The sequence below is a fragment of the Pan paniscus genome, chromosome 1 (genome assembly GCF_029289425.2).
Source record: "Pan paniscus chromosome 1, NHGRI_mPanPan1-v2.0_pri, whole genome shotgun sequence".
Classification (NCBI taxonomy): Eukaryota; Metazoa; Chordata; class Mammalia; order Primates; family Hominidae; genus Pan; species Pan paniscus.
In genome coordinates, this window is record NC_073249.2 from 126,736,871 (window position 1) to 126,762,473 (window position 25,603).

A 25,603-nucleotide genomic window follows, 5' to 3' on the forward strand; every position below is an offset into this window, starting at 1 on the left:
TTCAGGTGTAAAGAATATTTTATTTCAATACTTCAATATTGAAATCAGCTATCACACATATCCACCAATATTGAAATCAGCTATCACACATATCCACCGACTGATATTTCATTGTCCATCTCTCAGGAGATATTCAAAGTGAGATTAATTTAATGAAGCCTTCTCAGCAAACCTAGAACACTGTACTTCATCTTCAAATTTAAGTCATAGCCTTTAATAAGTTACTTCCTAGTCATTATTTTATAGTATTTATGAAATAGTGCAATATATCAATGAGGTATCATTTAAGAGGCAAATACTCTATAGATTTGGATTTGTCATCCCAATTCCTTGGCATTCAATAATATAAGTATCTTTAGCGGCATCTTCTTCATCTTCTGATTTCTTCACAATAAATTTAGCCTGAAATCAGAAGAGGAGTATATAAGTAATACGAAGAGATATGGAGGAAAGAGCCCACAACTCCAACTTATGTAGGCAGAGAGTTAATGTCAAGCCCATTTTATTGAAAAACCTACAGAGACACAAAGATCAAATGATTGATGAGAAAGAAACTTAATAGCCTCAAGATAACACATTTCATTGTACAACCATGGTTCTTCTTCAGAGGTATACATACCTGTGAGTTTTGTCCAAATATATATGCCTGGGCCCCTTCCACGCACACTAAATCAGAAAGCTCAGATGTACAGCTTAGGCAAATAACAATTTTGAAACCTCAAATGGTAATTTTAACGCAACTGTATTCCCTATGCCCTAAAATTTTTCTGAAACATTTCTACTTTTATCTTGTCAAGTCACAAATTACCCTTTAATTTCTTTACATTTTTTCTTGCTAATTTAGTTCCCTAAATATATCGTTCAAAAGATCCAATTCAGAGAAGGTATGTGGGGAGGAGGGGTGGTGGTGGTGATTAACATCTTCCTTCATCTTTAATGTACTGGGCTTAATATCACATTTTTCACTTAGTAACTAAAGTTGGCTTTGAAATATTTTACCTGTATCATTGTATTTTGCTTTTGTTTTTGTTCTGTTTTTGAGACAGAGTCTTGCTCTGTCACCCAGGCTGCAGTGCAGTGGCATGAACACGGCTCACTGCAGCCTCAACTTCCTGGGTTCAAGGGATCCTCCTGCCTCAGCCTCCAGTGTAGCTGGGACCACAGGCACATGCCACCATGCCTGGCTAATTTTTAATTCTGTTGTATAGGCGGGGTCTCACTTTGTTGCCCAGGCTCAAACTCCTAGGCTGAAGTGATCCTCCTGAGTCAGCTTCCTAAAGCGCTGGGATTACAGGCATGAGTCATTGTGCCTGGCCTATATCACTGTATTTTGAAAACATCATTATTTTTAAAGCAAATGTGATTCATTTTAACAAAACTAAATTTAGAATCGAAACAACTAGCCAGGTGCAGTGGTGCACACCTATAATCCCAGCTATTCTGAGGTGGAAGGATCATTTGAGTTCAGTTCAGGAGGCTGGCCTGGGCAACACAGGAAGACTCCTCAAAACTCCCATCAACGTCTTAAAAAAAAAATCAAAACAATTAAATAGGTTAAGTTTGTGGCAAAAGGATTTCAAATATGCCTAAAATCTTAGGATTCTTGGAAGCACAATTTGAAAACCATCACTTGGGGGCCTTACTGAATGAATAGTAATGTTTTAAAATTCTTTCACTTTCAGCATTACATGGTAATGTACTGACACAGAGTGGACACTTGAAATTACTGTTGAATGAATAAATGCTGAATTCTGAGCTAGATAACCATATTAATTAATTAGTAATATATGCATGCGTTTATATATTTTTCAAATTACAAGCATTATGTAAATATGAAACACACGTAGCAGCTATGAAAATCATTTCTAGCCTATACATAAACCTACCTAAAACTACAAATATGTAGACCTGAAAGGAGCATAGCAGGCCTATCTAGCTTAAGTCTGATTTTACAGATAACTATTTGCATTGAGACAAAGAAAGATAAGAAACTTGCCCCAAGTCACCCAGTTATACACAACAAAGCTGACCAAGATACAAGCTATACACAGGTTCATAGCACTTTCCGTTATGTATACATTTCAAATAACAAGTAAGCATCTACTATATGTAAAGTACTGTGAAAAGTAAAGAATATAATGAATAAAACCTGATCTCTGCTATTAAGGAGATCAATCTATAAGGAGAGACAGACAAGTAATAGTTATAAATACAGCATAAGTAGAGTAACAAAAAAAAATAGAGTTAACACTCTTGACATCAAATACAATTTGCCTTTAATTCCCATCAGTCTTTCCTACAATTTAACAAAAACTTATCTATGTTTCTTAATAACAATTAAAAGTATACATAATTAAGAATCAAACTGGGCACAGTAGCTCACAGCTGTAATCACGGCATTTGGGAAGCTGAGGTGGGAGGATCACTTGAGCCCAGGAGTTCAGGACCAGCCTGGGCAACACAGGGAGATCCCGTCTCTCAAAAAAAAAAAAAAAATTAGCAGGGTGTGGTGGTGCACAGCTGCAGTCCTAGCTACTTGATAGGCTGAGGTGAAAGGATCACTGGAGCCCAGGAGTTCGGGGCTACTGTGAGCTATGATACTGCCATTGTAATCCAGCCTGGGCAACAGAGCAAGCCCCTGTCTCTTAAAAGAAAAAAAAAAAAGAAAGGCCAGGCGCGGTGGCTCACGCCTGTAATCCCTGCACTTTAGGAGGCCAAGGCAGGCAGATCGCATAAGGCCAGGAGTTTGAGACCAGCCTAGCTAACACAGTGAAACCCTGTCTCTGCTAAAAAGTACAAAAATTAGCTGGACATGGTGGCACACGCCTGTAATCCCAGCTACTCTGGAGGCTGAGGCATGAGAATCGCTTGAACCTGGGAGGCAGAGGTTGCTGTGAGCCAAGACCGTGCCACTGCACTCCAACCTGGGTTAACAGAGCAAGACTCTATCTTAAGAAAAAAAAAAAGAAAAGAAAAAGGATCATCATACAAATAGGAGTAGGGCAGCAACAGTGGTTTTGTGTATGGGACACTTCTGTAATGATTAATTTTTTAAATTAATATATGTTACTTTTGTCACTTTAAAAAATGCTTAAGACTAGGGCTGGGCATGCTGGCTCACACCTGTAATCCTAGCGCTTTGGGAGATTGAGGTCAGAGGACTGCTTGAGCCCAGGAGTTCAAGACCAGCCTGGGAATGTGGCAAGACTCCATCTCTACAAAACATCAAAAAATTAGCCAGGTGTGGTGGCACACTCCCGTAGCCCCAGCTACTTGGGAGGCTGCGGTGGGAGGATCATTTGAGAGCCCAGGAGGTTTGTGCCACTGCAATCCAGCCTGGGCAACAGTGTGAGACCCTGTCTCAAAAATAATAATAATAAAAATGCTTAAGATTAGCAACTTCCCTTATAAAATTGTTACAAATTTTATATTTCTTTATAAAATTACTTTATAAAGAATAAGCAAAATGGGAAATATGCTACATGTTACTGAAATAAGCAAGAAATGAAGTTGTATGCATTAACTGCAAAAAATGCAAAGAGAAACGATTTAGGAGAAGAGGAAAACACCTAAATGTCAACAGTGGTTTTACCGGCAAGGGGAAATTATGAGAAGGCTTTTCCCCTCTATTTCCTATAAAGAAATTACATTAGTTTCATGATTAAATATACCTATTGTTTCTTTAAATTAACAATCCAGGCCAGGCACAGTGGCTCACACCTATAATCACAACACTTTGGGAGGCCAAGGTGGACAGATCACCTGAGCTACGAAGTTTGAGACCAGCCTAAGCAACATGGCAAAACCCCATCTCTACAAAAATTAGAAAAATTAGCCAGGTGTGGTGGCATGTGCCTGTAATCCCAGCTACTTGGGAGGCTAAGGCAGGAGAATCACTTGAGCCTGGGAGGCAGAAGTTGCAGTGAGCCGAGATCATGCCATTGCACTCCAGCCTGGGCAACAGTGTGAGACCCTGTCTCAAAAAAAAAAAAAAAGAATCCTGTAGGAAAGGTATGAATATGAGCTCATATAATGATAAATCCTTCTTCATTAAAAACTGTACGTCAACTCTACTAAATTTCAGAGGACAGTGAATATTAGTTTCAACAAATATTCTATTTTACCAATAGAATCAAGAAAATAAAATGTCTAAAATTTTATATAAATTTTTTTTATAGCCAACTATGAATCCCTTGTGATTTGATATCATAGTTCACAACAAAACATCTTTACTTACTCTGTAAGGCAGTACCACACAGTGATTATAACATGGGTTTTGAATTATGCTTTCCCAGGTTTGCTCAAAGCTCAGCTCTGCCACTAAAAATCCATGTGGCCTTGAACAATTTAATGAATCTCTCTGCCTCACTTTACTCATATTTATAATGGGAATAATAATAAATAGCCACCTACAATAGTTATGCTGAGTAGACAGTTTAGATAAATTGCTAAATTAGCTCAGTGCCTGTCACACAGGAAACAGTGATAGCAATTATGATTACTATTAAGTTTCCTATTAAAATTTAACCCAAAATTGGCTAAAATAAAAATCAAAATATCAATTTCCCTTTCTGATAGAATACTCACCTTTGCTATTTGCTCAGCAAAATGTATCGCGGTTTGCGTATGGAGTGTAACTGGTCCTGTTTTTATTCTGGAAACTCCATTGGCTAATGCCATGAAAACAATCAGCTATTTAAAAAAGAACAAAGAAAAACCTCACACATTTATTAATATTTGGCGTTATAATTCCATTGCTGCCCATAATAAAAATACTACTAGAAATAAAAATTGCTAAAACAGAATTTCTATTTCTTTAGGTTTCCAGACATACTCAGAAGATGACAGAAAACCTATGTTACCCTAAGTCTGTGAGTAGTACAAAAAGGCTTGGTAGCAGCTCTCAACATACAATTTTTTAAATTAATATTTACAAGTAAAATACAGAACAGTAATGTACTTAGACCAACTATCTCTACAAGTTGGTATATATAATATGATGTTTATTCTACTCTCTTAAATTACATTTTAACAGCTGAATAGACAGACTAATACTGGGACTTTACTGGGAGTTTAAAGTAGACCTGGGCAAGGAGGAAGAGACTAGAAATAACAGAAACTGTCTTAAGAAACAGGTCAAGAAATCTTGAGGACTATATTTCTAAATGTGGACACTACTGATTTGGGACTAAAGAGACAAAAGTATGGTAGAAAGGAAAATCTATAACAGACCATAAAAACGATATTTGGAAATATTCAGTATCACTTCTCACTGTGAGTGAACGTGCTAAGTTTTTTTTGTTTTTCGTTTTTGTTTTTTTTTTTTGAGACGGAATCTTGCTCTGCCGCCCAGGCTGGAGTGCAGTGGCACATTCTCGGCTCACTGCAAAACTCCGCCTCCCAGGTTCACGCCATTCTCCTGCCTCAGCCTCCCGAGTAGCTACGACTACAGGCACCCGCCACCACGCCCGGCTAATTTTTTGTATTTTTTCAGTAGAGACGGGGTTTCACCGTGTTAGCCAGGATGGTCTCGATCTCTTGACCTCGTGATCCGCCCACCTCGGCCTCCCAAAGTGCTGGGATTACAGGCTTGAGCCACCGCGCCATGCAACGTGCTAAGTTTGAGAGGTCTGTGACACGTCCAAGTGGAGGTGTTGACAGGCATAGGGGATATTATGAGCAAGGAGTTAAAGAGAAAGGCCTGGGCTTCGGATATAAATTTGGGAGTTGTCAGCATAAAGACGGTACTTAAGCCATGAGACTGGACAAACTAAGAGAGGGAGCAACTACAGAAAAAGAAAACAAGTATAAGCCAAAGTCCAGGGGCTCATCAAAATTTAGAAGTTGGCCAGGCACAGTGGCTCATGGCCCTTAATCTCAAAACTCTGGGAGGCCAAAGTGGGAGGATCACTTGGGTGCCAGAGTTTAGGATTAGCCTGGTCAACATACTGAGACCTCGTCTCTATAAAAATTAAAACAAAAAAAAAGTTTTAAATTAGGTAGGCATGACAGCATGTGCCTGTAGGCCTAGCTACTCAGGAAGCTGAAGCAGGAGGATCACTTGAAACCAGGAGTTCGAGACCAGCCTGGGCAACATAGCAAGACTCTGTCTCCACCGAAAAAAAAAAATTGTTGTTGAGAAGATGAAAACCATAATAAACTAGCAAAGGAGACTAGAATGTATGGCCAGTGAGATAGGAAGATAACAGTATTTCAGAAACCAAGGAAAGAAAATACTTCAAAAAGGAAGGAGTGGTCAATTGCGCAAAACACTATAGACAGGTAAAGTAAAATGAGGGCTGAAATTTGAGGAATGCAAATCCCAGAATATTTTTTAAAATTATTGAAGTAGGACTTGCTAATTAGTGTCTGAAAGTCAATTATTTAAATTGATATTCAATCTACCACATATTCAAATCTAACAGGTTAGAGGGTTTTTAACCTAAATGTGTCATTACCTGGTCTTGCAGATACTCATCCACAGTACCACCATGTCTAAGATTTGCTAATAGCATTTCGGCAGCTTCAATTCCAACTTTGTCTGCATTTACACCTTAAGATAAGCACAACATTAAAACAAAACAAAACAAAACTAATTACTAAGAGACAAAAAGTTTGGTATATCCCAATTAGCACTGGTATACAATGTTTAGGCCTCAAAAACCCACTCAATGCACCTTTTAGAATAAGATCTTTAGTTATTTAATATTCTGAGTGTTTGGGATACACAAGTCTTATACCTTTAAATATACTAGTGGAGGAAAATATAGGCTTCATTAGTCCTATTTAAAATGTACTAATTTATAAAGCCAGTTTATAAGTTAAGTTATGACCCTATAATGCTATGCCTCAATTTCAAAAATTAAAACTTGCAGCCAGGCATGGTGGCTCATGGCTGTAATCCCAGGACTTTGAGAAGCTAAGGTGTAAGAATTGCTTGAGGCCAGGAATTCAAGGCTGGCCTGGGCAACATAGCTAGACGCCATCTACCAAACAAACAAATTCCCCTCCCAAATCCCAGAAAAGCATGCGTGTTACAATTAGTCTGCAGGTAATTCCATCAGAATTAAAGAATTTGGCCCAGTGCGGTGGCTCACGCCTGTAATCCCAGTGCTTTGGGAGGCTGAGGCGGATGGATCACTTGAGGTCAGGAGTTTGAGGCCAGCCTGGCCAAAATGGCAAAACCCCATCTCTACTAAAAATAGAAAACTTAGCTGGGCATGGTCGTGCATGCCTGTAATCCCAGCTGCTCAGGAGGCTGAGGAAAGAGAATCACTTGAACCTGGGAGGTGGAGGTTGCAGTGAGCTGAGATTGTGCCACTGTACTCCATCCTGGGTGACAGAGCAAGACTCTGCCAAAAAAAAAAAAAAAAAAATTAAAGAATTTTTTTAAAGTCAAGAAATTACATTTTATGTAAAAAAAGAGCATATAACATTATCAGATAAAATATTTTAGAGTTTTATTTCCTCTAAGATTTGAACAGGTATTCGCTTATTTTAAATATAAGTCAGAATATTTACCCTCTTGCCCTATTCCCTATCTCTCCATACATATTCCAAATCTTTGGTACAACACTGAATACAAAGTAAGTCTGTCACAAGTAGTAGAATGCCACATTATTATTTTAAGGTATTTACTCTCAACTAAAAAATTCTTGGCTGCAAATGAAAACGTCTTATGAAAAATGAAAATGTGGTTAGTTTTGTTTCTATTTTATATTTGCAAATTTACTTGATTATATATGATAAAATTTTCCCCAAAGTGGAAATTGTAGAATTTTAACTCTATTTTTCTTTGTTTTTCTTGTTTTTTCTTGTTTTTTTTTTTTTTTTTTTTTTTTTTAGCGACTAGGTCTCACTACATTGCCTGGACTGGTCTCAAACTCCTGAACTCAAGTGATCCTCCTGCTTCAGCCTCCCAAAGTGTTAGAATTCCAGGCATGAGCCATCATGCCCAGAAGCTCTATTTTTCTTTATAGTAGTCATAATAATATAATAAATTACCCTCTTTATATTATCAATTGGCCAAGTATTTACGTGACTGAATGAAATGGTTTGAAACATGTTTTGTGAATCTTGACTTCTGGTTAGCCACTGCCATTTCCTCTTCTAGAAGATGGAGATGATAATAACTATGCTGCAAAGTTGTTATAGAAATTAGAGATAATATTTATAAAGCATCTATTACCCAGACTAGTACATAAAAAGCTATTAATAATAACACAGGTTGAGTAACCCTTATCTGAAATGCTTGGGACTAGAAGGTTTCAGATTTTGGATTTTTAAAAAATTTTGGAATATTTGAGCCAGGCATGGTGGCTCATGCCTATAATCCCAGCATTTTGGGAGGCCAAGGCGGGCAGATCACTTGAGATGAGGAATTCGAGACCAGACTGGCCAACATGGTGAAATACTAAAAATACAAAAATTAGCCAGGCATGGTTGTGTGCGATTGTAGTTTTAGCTACTCAGGAGGCTGAGGGACAACAATCTCTTGAACTCGGGAGGCAGAGGTTATGGTGAGCTGAGATCGTGCCACTGCACTCCAGCCTGGGTGACACATGAGATTCTGTCTCAAAATTTAAAAAAAAAAAAAAAAAAAAAAGGAATATTTGGATATACATAATGAGATAGCTTGGGGATGGGACCCAAGTCTACACATGAAATTCAGCTAAGCACGGTGGCTCACACCTGTAATCCCAGCATTTTGGGAGGTGGAGGCAGGCAGATAGCTTGAGTACAGGAGTTCAAGACTAGCCTGGCCAACATGGTGAAACTCTGTCTCTACTAAAATAGCCAGGCATGGTGGCACACACTAATAATTCCAGCTACTCGGGAGTCTGTGGTGGGAAGCTCTCTAGAGCTCAGGAGGCAGAGGTTGCAGTAAGCCAAGATTGCACCACTCCACTCTAGACTGGGCAAGAGAGTAAGACTCCCATCTCAATAAATAAATAAACAAACCTGAAATTCATTAATGTTCATACATACCTTACACACATAGCTTGAAGGCAACCTTATACAATGTTTTAAATGATTTTTGTGCATAAAACAAAGTTTTGTGGCATATTGCCACTTGAAAAGCTTCTGATTTTGGAATATTTCAGATTTTAGATTTTTGGATTAGGAATGCTCAACCTGTAGGAGTATTGCATACCCACTATTTATCTACCATGCTAAGTAATAGAAACCAGATCCTTTGCTAAGGAGGCATTTAAAATACACATATATTAGAAAATTAGAGGATAATTAAGTGCTAACTCTGTGATATAAACTATATACCCGACAGGAGTTCAGAAAAGTAAGAGATTATATAGGTTCTAGAATAATTTGAGGTTTCATAAAGCATGAAGGACTTAAGTGAGTCCTTGAAAAACAGCTAAAATAGGGATGGAGGATGTATAGGAAAAGGAAAGAACTTCCGGCTTTGTAGTACTAGAAAACAGCAGGTACACTAAAGTTTTCTGCCATGTAGCAAAGAATTCCTCAGAGCCATTCACATTCCTTTCCACCCAGCCACCTTGATAGTAACGGCATGAATGGTTCTACATTACTAACTGCCATTACTAGCAGTCTGTAGCAACTGAACATAATAAGCAAAATATGAGAATCTTGCTTATTAGTATTATACACACCAAAAGCAAAATCTCAATTTCTTCTGAAATCTTAATGCTTTTCTAACTAATTGCCAATCTTCTCACATTTTGGATGTTTTTAAACAAAGGTCTCAAGGACTTGTTTTAGGACATCAGAGAGATGCCATGAGGCCGGCACGGTGGCTCACGCCTGTAATCCCAGCACTTTGGGAGGCAGATTACTTGAGGTCAGGAGTTCAAAACCAGCCTGGCCAACACTGTGAAACCCCGTCTCTACCAAAAATACAAAAATTAGCCGGCATGGTGGCACACACTTGTAATCCCAGCTACTTGAGAGGCTGCGGTGGGAGGATTGCTTGAACCCAGGAGGCGGAGGTTGCAGTGAGCCGAGATTGCTCCATTGCACTCTAGCCTGGGCGACAAAGCAAGATTCCGTCTCGAAAAAAAAAAACAAAAACAAAAACAGAGAGATGCCCTGAATTACCACATACACTGAGGGAGGGAAGGAAGGTGCTTGCTATAAGTGAGGCAATTACTACACAAAGGAAATAAAGATTGATTAACCAGAGGCACAATTCATTTCAGCAGATTATTTTGCTCCCATAGTAAAGAATATAACTAACTGTAAGATAAGAGTAATGAAAGATCACACAGATACGCAACAATGGAAAGACAAAACACATTCTGTCTATAATGCAATCACTTAAAGTTGGAAGGGATCCTTAAACATAGATCACAATCACGGTCCAATATCATTTTTCAGATAAGGAAAGCCCAGAGTCACTATGCATGATAATGACAGGACATGGGACTAAAATTTAGGTCTTCTCACTCTCTGTTTAGTGCTCTCTATCATAACACACTGCCTCAGTCTAAAACAGCGAGATTTTCTCAGACAAAACAAAATCTCACCGTTTTAAAATAAAATTGAAGAATGTTATAGTTAGAAGGATTTTGGAGATTCTCCAGGCTAATCTTCTTGCTCAACATATAAGGAAACTAAGATCAAAATGGTTTTAGTAACTGAGACAATGATAAAGACATCCCTAGTTACAACTTCCTGCCTCTACCACCTATGGTGGTATTGACAAGCAGCCAATGTTCCTTCTGGTGATAACCCTAAGAAATTAGGATTCAAGGTCTGGTAGTTTTGTTTTATTTTTTTGAGACAGGGTCTTGCTCTATCACCTAGGCTGGAGTGCAGTGGTGTGATCTCAGCTCACTGCAACCTACACCTCCTGGGCTCAAGTGATCCTCCCGCCTCCTGCCTCAGCATTTAGAGTAGCTGGGACTACAAGCACATGCCACCATGCTCAAGTAATTTTTGTATTTTTTGTAGAGACAGGGTTTCGCCATGTTGCCCAGATTGGTCTTGAACACTTGGGCTCAAGTGATCTGCTCACCTTGGCGTCCCAAAGTGCTGGGATTACAGGCATAAGCCACCACACCCAGCCCCTAAATCCAGTAATTTTCTAGTTAATTTAAATCAGAAATGAAAGGGGATCTGGATAATAGAGGTCATGACATTCTCTCTGAGATCCTTAACATATAGACAAGCTGGATTGAGAAGACCACAAGTTACTTTTGCATTTGCTAACATCTCATTTGACTGATGTGCATGATAGGAAACAAGGAGTCAGTCAATCTCAGCAGGCATGTTGCTCTCTCCTCTATTCTCTCCTAACACCCTAAGTCTAAAAATAAGTACTGTGTACTCTACAAGTGTTTTATCCAAAAACTACTTTAAAGTACAAGTTGTTTCATGTGACAAAGTGAGAAAAAAATGCTGACAGAACATTAGAAAATTTTTTTCAGGCCTGGTAAAAAAATTCCATGTATTACTGATAAAGTAATGATCCCTTTACAATCAATCTCAACGCAGCATATCTAAAATTATCATCTACCCTGGCAAACTAACTCTACCCCGTATATTCACAAGAGGTAAATATATCCAGTTACCTAAGCCAGACATCTAGAAGGTCATACTTTACACTGCCTTCCTCACTTCCCATACCCAACTGGCCAGCAAATATTGTCCATTCACCTTTGCAAATACCCTTTTATCAGTATTCACCTCTCTAGCCCAGCATTCCTTGGCACAGGCCCTTACCATTCTGACCTGAATTGTAATAAACTCTTATCTTCCTGCCTCTAATATGGCTTTCTTCTACTTCTCTGAATTATCTTTCAAAAACTCTCATATCACATCCCTCATTAAATGCTCTATATTTCAGGATGAAATGTAAATTCCTAGATATAACCTATAGCCTTTCAGAATCCGGCCTGTCGATCTTTCTGTTGTCATCTCTCTCCATTCCCTTACCCAGATCTATTATCCACTTGCAGTTGCTTGCTCAAACACAGAACACTATTTTTTTGGTGACAAGGTCTCACTGTGTCACCCAGGCTGGAATGCAGTGGTGCAATCATAGCTCATTGCAGCCTTGAACATCTTAGGATCAAGCAATCCTCCCGCTTCAGCCTCCTGAGCAGCTGGGACTATAGGTGTGAGCCACCATATGGGGCTAATTAAAAAAAAAAATTTTAAGAGATGGGATCTTGCCATGTTGGCCAGGCTGTTGTCAAACTCCTGGCTCAAGCAATCATCCTGCTTCAGCCTCCCGAGTAGCTTGGACTAAAGCTGCATGCCACCTCACCCAGAATACTTTTGTATGTCAAATTTCTTTGTCCTTCCTCCTTAGCTGTCACTTTTCTATCCAGCTAACTTCTATTTACCCACAGAACCCACTGGAGGACCATTAAATGGCAGAAGGCAGATTTGGTGTCAATCAGTCCCCAGAAGGACTCACTTTGCTTCCCCTGTATTCCTGTGGTACCCTGGGGATACCACTATCATAGAACTGGTCTGTTTCTCTGCCAGAATAACCCAGGAGGCAGGAATCATAGCTGTCACTTTTGAATCCCTAGTACACAGTACCTGGCACATTTGGTAACCAGTAATACAAACAAACTCACACTTCTCCCAATGCCTGCTAAGTACTTATTACTTGTAATATGTCTGCTCCTAGTCTCCATTTTATATTTGTATTCTCTTTGCTTCTAAAGACTGTTGTAGATAGTGCATGCAGTGGCTCAATATCCACACTGATTCCTCACTGCACCTAATATGTAATTAGTATATGCCAAATACATATTTTAGATCACTATTTCTCAAACTTCAGTATACATTAAAAGTACCTGGAAAGTTTGTTAAAATGGATTCCTGGGCCCCACTCCCACAGATTCTAATTCAATACGTCTGAGGTAGGTCCCAAAATCTGTATTTCTAACAAACTCCCAGCTGATGCTGACAAGTTTGCCTGTCTGCCAACCACATTTTGAATAGCACAGTTTTAGACAGAATTCATTTATGTGAGTTCAACTGGAAATGGTGATTTTATTTATTCTCTTGATCAGATTTGATGCCCAACTAGTTCTAGATTTACCAACTGAGCAAATTGAAGAATTCCTAATTTTTTTTGTATTCAGTAGTAATAGCATGGCTTAACAGCATAGCTAGGGTAAACATTTTTATTTGTTTATTTATTTTGCAAAGACAAAGTCTCACTACATTGCCCAGGATAGTCTTGAACTTCTGGTCTCAGTGATCCTCCCACCTCAGCCTCCCAAAGTGCTAGGATTACAGTTGTGTACCACTGTGCCCAGCTTGGTAAGCATTTTTAAAGATGCTACAAAGTAGGAATAAAGCAATCAATGACCACGCAAACAACTAGAAGTTCACCTAAAAGTTGCCTGATTGGTAAAAGTAACTTTAAATATTAACAAACACATGCATGTATGTATCTTCTCTCTCTAATATACCAAACCTTAAACAAATTTCCCTTTCACAAAAACATTCAAAATTCTGAAATCACCAATGTAATAACTGATGCAGAGAAGAATCATCAATAGATGTTAAAACCACTGGATGAAAGCTGTTATGGGTGCAGGATAACCAGATGGCCTCAAAATATTTTCTTGGATCACTAGTTAATTATAAAGGTAAAAGGAACTTTCACGGCAGACAGATCTGCAGGACACACCTCCTTAACCAAGTGATCACACTCAACCTCACCAATAAAGGAGAAACTAACATCATGTGCCCCCTGCCGTGATACAGTGGAATGTACACAAAATCACCTATGTAGTATTCTTAATAAAAATGTTTAATCTGAATATATCATGAGACAATCAGACAAATTTAAATTGTGGGAAACTGTGAGAAAATGGCCTGGACTCTTAAAAATGTCAGTATCATGAAATGAACAACAACAAAAAAGGTAATGGGAGGATTCTGTATTAAAAGAGGGACTAAAGAGACTTGAGAAACAAATGCTATGTGCCCCCCCCCCAAAAAAAAAAAATTCCACATCGCTCTAAATAATATTTTGGAAACAATTCATTATGTATGAAGCTATCTGGTGTGTCAGAATAAAACAAATTCTTCAGGTGTAAAAATGGTATTATAATTATGTAGTTATTGCTCTTTGGACATATATGCTGCAGTATTCAGGGGTGAGACATGGCACCTGCAACTTATATTGAAATGGCTCAGAAATATACACAACAAACTAAATGTTCATAACTAGTGAATCTAAGAGAAGGTTGTATGGATGACTAGTTGAACTAGTCATTCAACTTTTCCATAGGTTTGAAATTTTCCAAAGTATAAAGGTGGGAGAAAGACTGAAAGTCTGAAAGTGTAATTGACTCTAAAAGAGAATCAATTAACTACATCCTTTTAAACTTTCATCCATCATTCTATAACATTCCAATCCTGATGGATTAAAGAATTCTGCAGTAGCATTGGGAACTATGGACCCCCTTCATTTATCTTACCTCGTTTACCAAGCGATGATCCAGCAAACAAACAGCCAGTGGAGGTCTCAGCAATAATTCTATGCAAGAAAAAAAGTTATTACTACCTTTGCTATAAATGTTCTAAATTTATGCAAATACAACAAAAGAGAACAATGACTATTAAATAGGCAGAACTAAATCTGGGCAACAAATTGCAAAAGTAAAAATTCTTCATATAGAGTGGTATGATTAACATTGTCTATCTTAATCAGACCAGTAGTATCCTTTACCACTTGACCAGAAGTCACACCAGATTCTAATTCACAGGTTAAGAAATGTCTACCATGCCCCCCAACAAGTTAACATGTCATTAGCACTAAGTGGTACCATTTCACAGGCATACAGTACTATAAAGTGTTTCAGAATTATCTTAAATAAAAAGGTCGTTATGCAGAGACTTTGGTATTGTTCTACGGTTTTTAGATAGTGTTATCATAAGTAGAGCAAGCATTTACTTTAAACCTTTTAATGGAAATTCTGAATGAGAGGATTTGGAACTTAAATATCCACAAATGGTACTTTTATACTTCAAAAACATCAGTTAAAGAATTTGTACTAATACTTAAATCTATAACTCCTAACTGAATTAACGTAATAGTTCTAGTCTGGTTTTTTTTGAGATGGAGTCTCACTTTGTCGCCAGGCTGGAGTGCAGTGGTGTGATCTCAGCTCACTGCAACCTCCGCCTCCCAGGTTCAAGTGATTCTCCTGCCTCAGCCTCCCAAGTAGCTGGGACTACAGGTGTGCACCACCACGCCCAGCTAATTTTTGTATTTTTAGTAGAGACGGGGTTTCACCATGTTGGCCAGGATGATCTTGATCTCTTGACCTTGTGATCTGCCCGCCTCAGCCTCCCAAAGTGCTGGGATTACAGGCGTAAGCCACCACGCCTGGCCTCTAGTCTGGTTTTAAAAAGCTCTTTGCTATATTTATTTGTGAATTGATTTCACATTTGACGTATTTTATGCAACTGGAAATATTCTCATAGGACTAGCTTTAAAGCCTAACTTCTGATTAAACGTTTAAGTTCACTATATAAGGGAAAGGGATCTTACAAGGTAACAAAAGGCAAGCCATCCTCAGAAAAATTGTCTTAATTTATCATACTGGTGTTTTAGGTAGGAATGTCCTTAAAAATATAAACTGAGGCTGGGCGCAGTGGCTCATGCCTGTAATCCCAGCACTTTGGGAGGCCGAGGCAGGCGGATCATGAGGTCAGGAGATCAAGACCACCCTGGCTAACACAGTGAAACCCTGTCTCTACTAAAAATACAAAAAATTAGCTGGGCGTGGTGGTGGGCGCCTGTAGTCCCAGCTACTCAAGAGGCTCAGGCAGAAGAATGGCATGAACCCAGGAGGCGGAGCTTGCAGTGAGCCAAGATCACACCACGGCACTCCAGCCTGGACAACAGAGCGAGACTCCACCTCAATCAATCAATCAATCAATCAATCAATAAATACTTCTTAAAACTATAAACTTAAGCAAGAAACCCTAAAAATCTTTAATTTAATTAGATAACTATTTTAGGGTTCTCAACTAATGTGTAGGAAAAAGTATTGTCTCACATTATTCCATTTCCATTGCCAAACGCTTGGTCTTTAGGTTCTTGAACAGGCTGGATGTTAACATACAAATCCCGGATCTCCTTTCTGATGCATCTAACTGCTGCCGCTGCCATATCTTTTGCTACCTATTTTAGCAAGACAGAAAAATAGAATAAAACAATTACTGATTATTTGGAAAATTGTTTTCAAGACTTCAAAGACACATAAAATAATTGGTAGCTTTTACATGCATTATTTAATAACTTGATTTTCAAGAGAGCACTGAATTTTTAAATATGCTTATGCAAATTAATTTTATTTTTGTTAATTAATGTATCCATTAATATATATATTTCATCTTTTATTTTAGGTTCAGGAGGTACATGTGCAGGTTTGTTACATGGGTAAATTACATGTCGTTGAGATCTGGTATATGAATGATCCCATCACCTAGGTAGTGAACACAGTACCTGATAGTGTTTCAACCCTCAGCCCCCTTCCACCCTCCTCCCATTAGCAGTCCCCAGTGTTCCCATCTTTATGTCCATGTGTATTCAATGCGTAGCTTCCACTTATGAGAACATGTGGTATTTGGTTTTCTGTTCCTACATTAATTTGCTTAGGATAATGGCCTCCAGCTGCAGCCATATTGCCACAAAGGACATTATTTCTTTCCTTAAAAAAATGTTAAGTTCTCTCAATAATTTCAAAATTTAGTTGACATAATACTTATCAAGACACATATATATTTTATTTCTAAGAACATCTAAACAACTTACTTTAAATGGCAAAACACCAGCAACGAAAGCTCTTCCATATATCTTAGTCACACAGCCACGGTCAGTTAAATTTATAGGGTTCAATTGTTTAACTGGTGACATTCGAACAATCACTTCACCACCCCCTTTTGGGTAATATCCCCTATGAAAAGTATAACAAATGCCCACATAAACTGATTGCATGACAAAAACAAAGCTCTATATTACAATAAAATGACATGTCAATGATATCCAAACATGTAATCCATGGAAAAGTCTAAATATTTTAGGTCTGTATTTTGTAAAATTTTACACATTAAAAAACAAAATTTTGTCTGTACTATACAATGTGGTAGCCTTGAGATATGTGAAACTATTAAAATTAAATAAAATTTAAAAATCAGCTCCCCAGCTGCACTAGCCACATTTTAAGTGCTCAATAGTCACATTTGGCTAGTGACTACCATATTGGACAGCACAGATATGGAACATATACCCCAATGCAGAAAGTTCTATTTGACAGGGCTGTTGTAGAATATAAGCGCCTTGAGGGCTAGACTTACCTATATTGTTCCTGCTATTTTCCTGCGCCTAAAACAATGTCTGGCACATGGTAGGTCCTCAAATAAATATATGATGAGTATTTAAGTAGCAAAACACTTAAAAAGTTTTAATTCAATTAATTGGTGTCATTTATTTTACAGCAGACGGTGAGAAGACAGTACTCCTCCCCTCAAAGAGCTCACCATCTGGTAGGGAGATGGCTCCACACACTGTCTACTAGAATACAGGTCAGGCTATAAGAAAGGCTACAACATAGGTGCAAATATGAATTCTGATTGAGGCACAATCACAGTTCATAAAGAATTATAAGTTTCACGTTGAAAAAAACATAGGATTTCTAACTTTTGGGAGAGCAGGGGAAGAATAACATGAACAAAGACACAAAAGTCCAAAGGCACAAAGCATATTTAAGGAATAACAAGCAAACATATTGTTAGAATACATAACACGTTGAAAGGAGGAGAGGGACGAAGAAGTTAGAAAAGTTAGGGCAAGACTTCAAAGCACTTAAATGCCACACCAAGAAATATGGCCTAGTGATTGTGTGGCAGAAGGGAAGCCTTAAAGAGAAATAACCTGAATGCCCAATGTGTTTCTTAGGAAAACAATTCTGATCACATTGTGGAAGAGAATTCCTTTTATGACCCCTTAGTGTCTAGTCCAGTTGTCTACACACAGTGAGCACTTAAGCTGTGCTGGGGCATGAAATATCACTAGATATGAGGGTACCTCAGTGTGAAAATTCCCTTGAAAATATTTTCCCTAGAAATAAATAACCATGATGTGTAGCTGCTCTCAAGTCCCCATGCTCCTGCTATTCATTATTTTTAAGCCACAAAGTACAATTACTTCTTACAAGAGATGCAATGTATTAAGTGGGTATTAAGAGAAAGACAGTTCTCTAAGGGTCTAACTTTTCCACTACTTCTAGCGTAAGTAATAGATCCTAACATTTAAGAAACAAGCAACTTACCTTGTTTTAATGTCACAATTAAATATGAAACCAAATTTTTCAACAATTGGCTTGAAGACCTGAAAAAATCAGTTTTTATCATTAGGTTAATCAGCAATATTCACTAATTTAACAAGTGTATTTACTAAACAAAAGCGCTTTGCTGGCTAGTAACTGGGTGCTATAGGTAAACAGTGTTATAAGAATATGTAGGCTGGTTCCATCTTTTTCAAATAAAAAAACTGATATGTAGCTAAATTTAAAAGTTTGACATTTATTTAATCAGAGCTGTGCAAGTCTATCTAACGAAAAAAATTGGAACTTAGGATATTTGATATCAGTGGTTATTCTACTCCAAAGGCCAATACTTCCTCACGCATCTCAATATAGTACATTTAAGAAATGAGGGGGTATTGGTGAAGAGCATTCCATTCTGTCATCTCAATTTTTTGTACAGTTGAAATCTCATTCCACAGACAATGCTTTAACATTATAAACATAAGCATTTTCCTGACATCATAAAATTATTCCTAAACAAAATCTGAATGACTCCATGGCATCCTAGCCTAATTGACTTAACGGTTCTCCAAGTTTTCATTATTAGATAATGATATATCTTATATAATGATAATTACAGTATATAATGCTCTGTTCAAATACCTTTAACATTTATCTTTAGCTGAACTTTGCAATATTGAATTAGAGGAGTTTCCTTGAAGTTAAATTACTAGGTGAGGAGAGATTAATTTTTATTATACATCCCATCGAACTGACTTTAAAAAGATTATACCATCTATTAGAATGGCAATATTTCAGAGAAAGATGGTGTTTAAGCCTGATGTCTAAGGCAACTCTTTGAGATCTACTCTAGAGATTTACTTATTTCTCTGGGTTGTCTCCTATGTATCCAGGAGGTATACACGTTATTAACCTTGTTTTGTGTTTTTTTTTAAAGGCAGAAAAAGCTTAACAAATAAAAACCTGAAAATATCAAGTGCTAGGATGGATACAGAACAGCTGGAATCCTCTATTTGATATTTATTTTTATTTTAGAGATGGGGTCTCGCTATGTTACCCAGGCTAGACTCCAGCTTAAGCTCAAGAGATCCTCCCACCTCACCCTACCAAGTATTAAATAGCTGGGACTATAGGCACACACCACTGTGCCCACTTCAGCTGGAACTCTCATATAGTACTGGTAATAATGCAAAATGTAGCCACTTTGGAAGCTAAAATAACCTGGCTATGTATTATAAAGTTAGACATTTGCTTATTATAACAACCCAGCAAGTATTTTCCCAAGAGAAATGAAAATGTACAATCACACAAAAACTTGTATATGAATGTTAACAGTAACTTAATTTATAATTGCCAAAATCTGGAAACACCCAAATGCCCTTCAATAGATGAATGGATATGCAAACTGGTACATCCATATACGAGAACACAACTCAAGTTTTCATTGCAGATACAAGCAACATGGATGAATCTCAAATGTATTATGGAGAGCAAAAAACCCAGACTCAAAGCCTACGTACAGTATTATCCCTTATATGACATTCTGAACAAAAGGCAAAACTATGACAGAAAACAGATCAGCAGTTGCCAGGGTCTGAGGTTCAGGACTGATTACAAAAACGTATATGGGAATTTTTTAGAGTAACGGAACTATTCTATGTCTTGATTGTGGTAGATGGTTCATAACTGTGAATCATGTCACTGTCAAAAATCACAGAACTGCATGTTAAAAAGGGTGGATTCAATTGAAAAAATTACACTTTAATAAATCTGGAAGAAAAAAAGATTATACCACTTTTCTCTCCCACTAGTTATATGAGCATGCCAGTATTTTTTAAATCATTTTTTAAATGTTTGATCCTAGAATGGAAGGGGCTTAATAGAAAAAAAAAGTTTGAGTTTCCCTCCAAATCATAATCCTTGTATTTATAAAATAACACATCACAACTGATATAATTTATATCACACTCGAGGTGTTTTTTGTTTTTTTAAAGACAGCATCTTGCTTTATCACCCAGGATGGAGTGCCAACATAGCTCACTGCAAACTCAACCTCCCAGGCTCAAGTGATCCTCCCACCTCAGCCTCCTGAGTAGCTTGGACAGGTGTGCACCACCATGCCTGGCTAATTTTTCTGTGTGTAGTGTTTTTTGTTTTTTATTTATATTTTTTTTTTTGTAGAGATGGGATTTCACCATGTTGCCCAGGCTGGTCTTGAACTTCTAAGCTCAAGTGATCTGCCTACCTCAGCCTCCCAGAGTGCTAGGATTATAGGTGTGAGCCACCACACCAGGCCCTACACTTGAGTTTTTTTTTTTTAATTCACTATAAACACTATTCCAAGACATAACAACAAACTTAAAGTAAACATAATTCCCCACCCCCTACTGCAATAGACACATTTGGGAGGCTGAGGTGGGAGGATCCTTAGAGCTCAGGAGTTCAAGACAAGCCTAGGCAACATAGTGAGGCATTGACTCTACAAAAAATTTTTAAAAATTGGCTGGGTGTGTGCCTGTAGTCCCAGCTACTCAGGAGGCCAAGACAGGAGGATTGCTTGAGCTCAGGAGGTTGAGTATGCAGTGAGCTGTGATCATGCAACTGTACTCCAGCCTTGGCAACAGCACTGTCTCAAAAAAAAAGAAAGAAAGAAAGAAAGAAAAGACACCATGAAGAGATAAACAAGAAAGTCACAAAAAAACACTCAGGATATATTTAGAGAATGGAGACTCAGAAGCATGTATGAGATCATCTTAGTTTGTCAACAACAAAAGCCCTTACCATCTCTGTATAATCGATCTGTGGTGCCATTTCAGCATTAGTTCCACCTTTCAAATGAAGTTCTGATGGAGAAGCAGCAAAGAGAACACACGGCATTGAGACCTGCATCAAGAGGCACACACTCCTAAGGAGAAGGCAGAAGGGGCTTATTTTCATTTTCTTTTCTGCATTTTCTTTTCAAACTCTTAAATAAGCTATATTCTTGTTCATCACTACCAACTAAAGCACAGACAACTGTGAAGGCAGGTATATGCCATTGAGTTTCTAGTTAAAAAACATTTTAGTGTCTGAATAGTAAAATCCTGAATTTTAAAGAAAAACAGTATTTCACCATAGAAAAATAGCTTTAAATGATAACCAAACCTGGGTCTGAATCTTCAACTAAACACATTAGCTGTGTGACCTTGGCTAAGTTCTGATACTTTTCTTTATATTACAAAAAAGTAAAAAACAAAAAAAATTAAAAATAAAACCTTCTTCAAAAGTTTTACAAAAGAATTCTTGAAACTAGCAGTTTATGAAAATGCTTTCAAAATAGACAAGGTCTGGATATGATTAGTTACTATATAACAAGGTACTGTTCCAGGTATAAAGATATAGTTCCTGTCATTGTGGAGTTCATGATATGATAGAATAATATTTTACGCAGCCATAAAAGAGAATGAGTTCATGTCCTTTGCAGGGACATGGATGAAGCTGGAAACCATCATTCTCAGTAAACTAACATAGGAACAGAAAAGCAAACGCTGCATGTTCTCACTCATAAGTGGCAGTTGAACAATGAGAACACATGGGCACAGGGAGGGGAACATCACACACCAGGGCTTGTCGGGGGGCAGGTGGCAAGGGGAGGGAGAGCACTAGGACAAATACCTAATGCATGCAGGGCTTAAAACCTAGATGACCAGTTGATGGGTGCAGCAAACCACTATGGCACATGTGTACATATGTGACAAACCTGCACATTCTGCACATGTATCCAGAACTTAAAGCATAATAAAATATTTTAATAATTATTAATTTTAATAATAACAAACACTCACAGCTTGGCCGGGCGTGGTGGCTCATGCCTGTATCCCAGCACTTTGGGAGACAGAGGTGGGATGATCACTCGAGCCCAGGAGTTCAAAACCAATCTGGGCAACATAGTGAGACTCCATCTCTACAAAAAATTTAAAAATTAACCAGGCATTGTGGTGCACGCCTGTAGTCTCAGCACTTTAGGAGGATCGCCTGAGCCCAAGAGGTCAAGGCTACAGTGAGCCATGATCATGCCACTGCACTCCAGCCTGGGAGACCAAAAAAAAAAAAAGACTGATAGCTAAATATTTCACATGGGAAGTTTTAGTGAAGTAATCCTTGCTTTACTTGCCTGTTTGGTCCTTATAGTCAAATAATGTGAGAAATCACAAGAAATAGTTATGTAACATGATGAATTTCATAAAGTGAAATATTTGGTCATTATCTTTTCTTTTTTTGAGACAGGGGCTCCTTCCATCACCCAGGCTGGAGTGCAGCGGCACAATCTCGGTTCACTGCACCTTCCACCTCCAAGGCTCAAGCCTCAGCTTCTCAAGTAGATGGGACTACCGGCATGTACCACCATGCCCAGCTAATTTTTATTTATATATATAAATATATAAATATATATATATGATGGGGTTTTGCCATGTTGCCCAGGCTGGTCTCAAATTTGTGAGCTCAAGCGATCCACCCACCTTGTCCTCCCAAAGTGCTGGGACTATAGGTGTGAGCCACCGCACCTGGCCTGGTTGTTTTCTAAATGAGCCATTATCTCCCTTCTCCAAAGTTAAGTGAAAGCAATCATATTCATAAGTAGTTTGAAAGGGAATTCGACATAGCCTCTTAGCTATCAAAAGACAGATCTTTATTTAACTCACTTACACAATGATGCTTAAGTATTGAACTGGGAAGCCTGTATCAGTAATAATGAATTTCATTAATTCAATGAATATTTATTGGACAGGTGTGGTGGCTCACACTTATAATCCCAAAACTTTGGGAGGCCAACGTGGGTGGATTGCCTGAGCTTAGGAATTCGAGACCAGCTGAAAAACATGGCGAAACCTTGTCTCTTTAAAAAATACAAAAATTAGCTGGGCATGGTGCTGTGTGCCTATGGTCCCAGCCACGCAGGAGGCTGAGGTGGGAGGACCTGCTGGGCCCAGGAGTTACAGCTTACAGTGAGCAGTGATTGCACCACTGCACCCCCGCCTGGGCAAGAGGGATACCTTGTCTCAAAAAAATAAAACATAAAAGTAGGGAAACAAGCTCATAGACATTAAGCAACTTGCCCAGAAAGTGGCAAAACCTGGACTTAAACCCAGGTTACTTAAATGGAATGTTAAGTGATACATACCCTGCTGTCTTGGTATCTGCTGTGTGGATTCCACCTTTGATCTTCTCTGGTGTAAAGGTTATTTCTGTTGAGCCAATTTCTGCCCCCTCCAGTTGCCCATCACACAAATCTCGAATCATTTCCAGTCCAGATAAATGTTGAGGCCTTCAGGTCATAATACTGCATCAAAACGTGTGCATTCAGACTGCCTACATCCCCACATTTTATGACAAATTTATAAAACTGCAATGGCAAGAAAACAGCAAGGTCTAACCACAGTAAGTGCCACATCTTCAGTGTCAGCTTCCTTTTGGGTTTTTATGAACCTAGACTACCTGCTAGTATGTATCATTTTAACGCTTCCTTGCAGACCAGTTATTCCTGACTATAAATACATACCCTGATATATTGCTGCAAATTAGAAGTGTGCTAAAGAAGAAAACTAATAGTTATTTCAGTGCCACCAGTCTCGCTTGCACTTGACTGAACAATCTATGGTGCCTGTATGGGCTGAACTATGTTCCCCCTAAATTAACATGCTGAGACTGTAACCCTCCGTATCTCAGAATGTGACTATATTTGGAGATAGAGCCTTTAAAGAGATAATTAAGTTAAAATGAGGCCACCATACAATCTTACTGGTGTCCTTATAAAAAAAAAAAAAACTAGAACATACAGAGACGCTAGGGGCAAGGTGCACAGAGGAACCACCATGTGAAGAGGCAAAAAGACAGGCCTGGAGCAGATCCTTTTCTCATGGCTCTCAGAGGAAACCAACCTTGTCAGGACCTTGATCTTGGACTTCCAGCCTCCAGAACTGTGAGGAAATAAATTTCTGTTGTTTAAGCTCCACTCCGTGTGTGGCATTTTGTTATGGCAGCCCTGGCAAACTAATACAACACCTACAGCCTAATGAATTGGATTCCCCTGTTGGTGAACTGGAGGGCTGCAAACAACTATGACAAAGGCAATTAACATTAACATATATCAGTAATTGCCTTTTGGTAATTTCAAAACTGTAGACAAAAGACTGAGACCGCTGATTTATTAAAATGTAATAAATACAGAATACATACAAAACAATCAGCGTGGCTTCAAACCTGGGTCCTCTTCTAGCAGGTGCATGTACCTGAAGCTCAACTAGTGGCATGCCCAGCTACCCAGACAGAAGAAATAAGGTCAAATGTCAAGGTGTTTCCCTCTCCACAACAGATAATTCTGGTCATAACAGCTCTCTGGAGGTATGAATGAAAGCTGGGATAACACATCTCAGGATTCTTTCCTGTTTTATGATTCTAAAACTGACAGCAGAACCAGAATGCACTGGTTATAAAACAGGGTGTCCTCTGGCCTCACAAGCATTTCTGCCCTATCTATCTTGCCAGCTCATACGTGCTATTCGGATATTTGGAATGCCCGGTGAGGTGGGAAAACATTTTAAAAGCTAGCTCTTCAGCAAATGACACTATTTAGTCAAACAGAGAAAACTCGAGACCATTTCTAAACTCACCCCTCCAGGCTTTCAAGACTTTACAACCCAGGCCACCGCCCAGGCAGAGTGTCCCCGCCCTGGATCGCCCATACCTGCGTCTGAGACCTTCTGGGTTACCCCACTCAGACTCCCGATGCCCCAGCCCGGCAGCCCGACCCCCCGATCCCCCAGCTTCACGGCCCAACTCCCCCTCCAGCCAGATTTACCTCAGGCCTGGCGTGCTCCGGCCGGCTCGGATCTTGTGCACCCGCAAGGGGAGGCCTAGGAGACAGCTCAAGGCCGTAGAGACTCTCAGGATCTGGCCGCCCTGCAAAGGTTGGGGTACAGGGAGAAGAGAAGTAAGCACACCGGTGGTGAGAGCTCCCCTCCTTAGTTAGGCTGCAGCCCCGGCCGCTTCGCTCTGCACTCACCCCTTCCATGATGCTGCCATCGACCTCCACCCGCGGCCCCGCCATGGGGGGCACCCTGGGGCCCAGCCCGCAGCGACAAAGCCTCCGCTGGAGCAGGAGAAAGAAGAGACGTTGGCTCCCGCCCAGTAGTTCAGAAACCTTGGTTCATGCCTGGGGCTGCAGGAGCCTGACGAGAAAGCGGAAGAAGCGGCGCCTCTCGGGACACTGGAGTCAGCAGAAACGAACCCCCGGGTTCGCCCAGGTCCGCAGTCAGTGCGCATGCGCGTAGCTC

General features: G+C 39.1%; 1 protein-coding gene across 4 annotated transcripts; it reads right to left on the reverse strand.

Moving 5' to 3' along the window:
• On the reverse strand, nt 1-25,603 carry RTCA (RNA 3'-terminal phosphate cyclase). Of its 4 annotated transcripts, XM_063599776.1 has the most exons (12): nt 25,333-25,545; nt 25,129-25,229; nt 24,209-24,247; nt 23,452-23,595; nt 21,072-21,195; nt 18,294-18,352; nt 16,778-16,919; nt 16,020-16,144; nt 14,433-14,491; nt 6,459-6,553; nt 4,588-4,692; nt 1-402 (listed from the first exon to the last, which is right to left on the reverse strand). In XM_063599776.1, exons 1-12 carry the CDS (start codon nt 25,375-25,377, stop codon nt 301-303), a joined length of 1,140 nt encoding a protein of 379 aa, XP_063455846.1. In that variant the 5' UTR covers nt 25,378-25,545; the 3' UTR covers nt 1-300. The 4 variants fall into 4 exon arrangements, with proteins under 4 accessions (XP_063455846.1, XP_003808525.2, XP_034787854.1 ...); XM_003808477.6 differs by lacking the exon at nt 24,209-24,247 and having other exon boundaries at nt 25,333-25,603; XM_034931963.3 differs by lacking the exons at nt 24,209-24,247; nt 25,333-25,545 and having other exon boundaries at nt 23,452-23,610.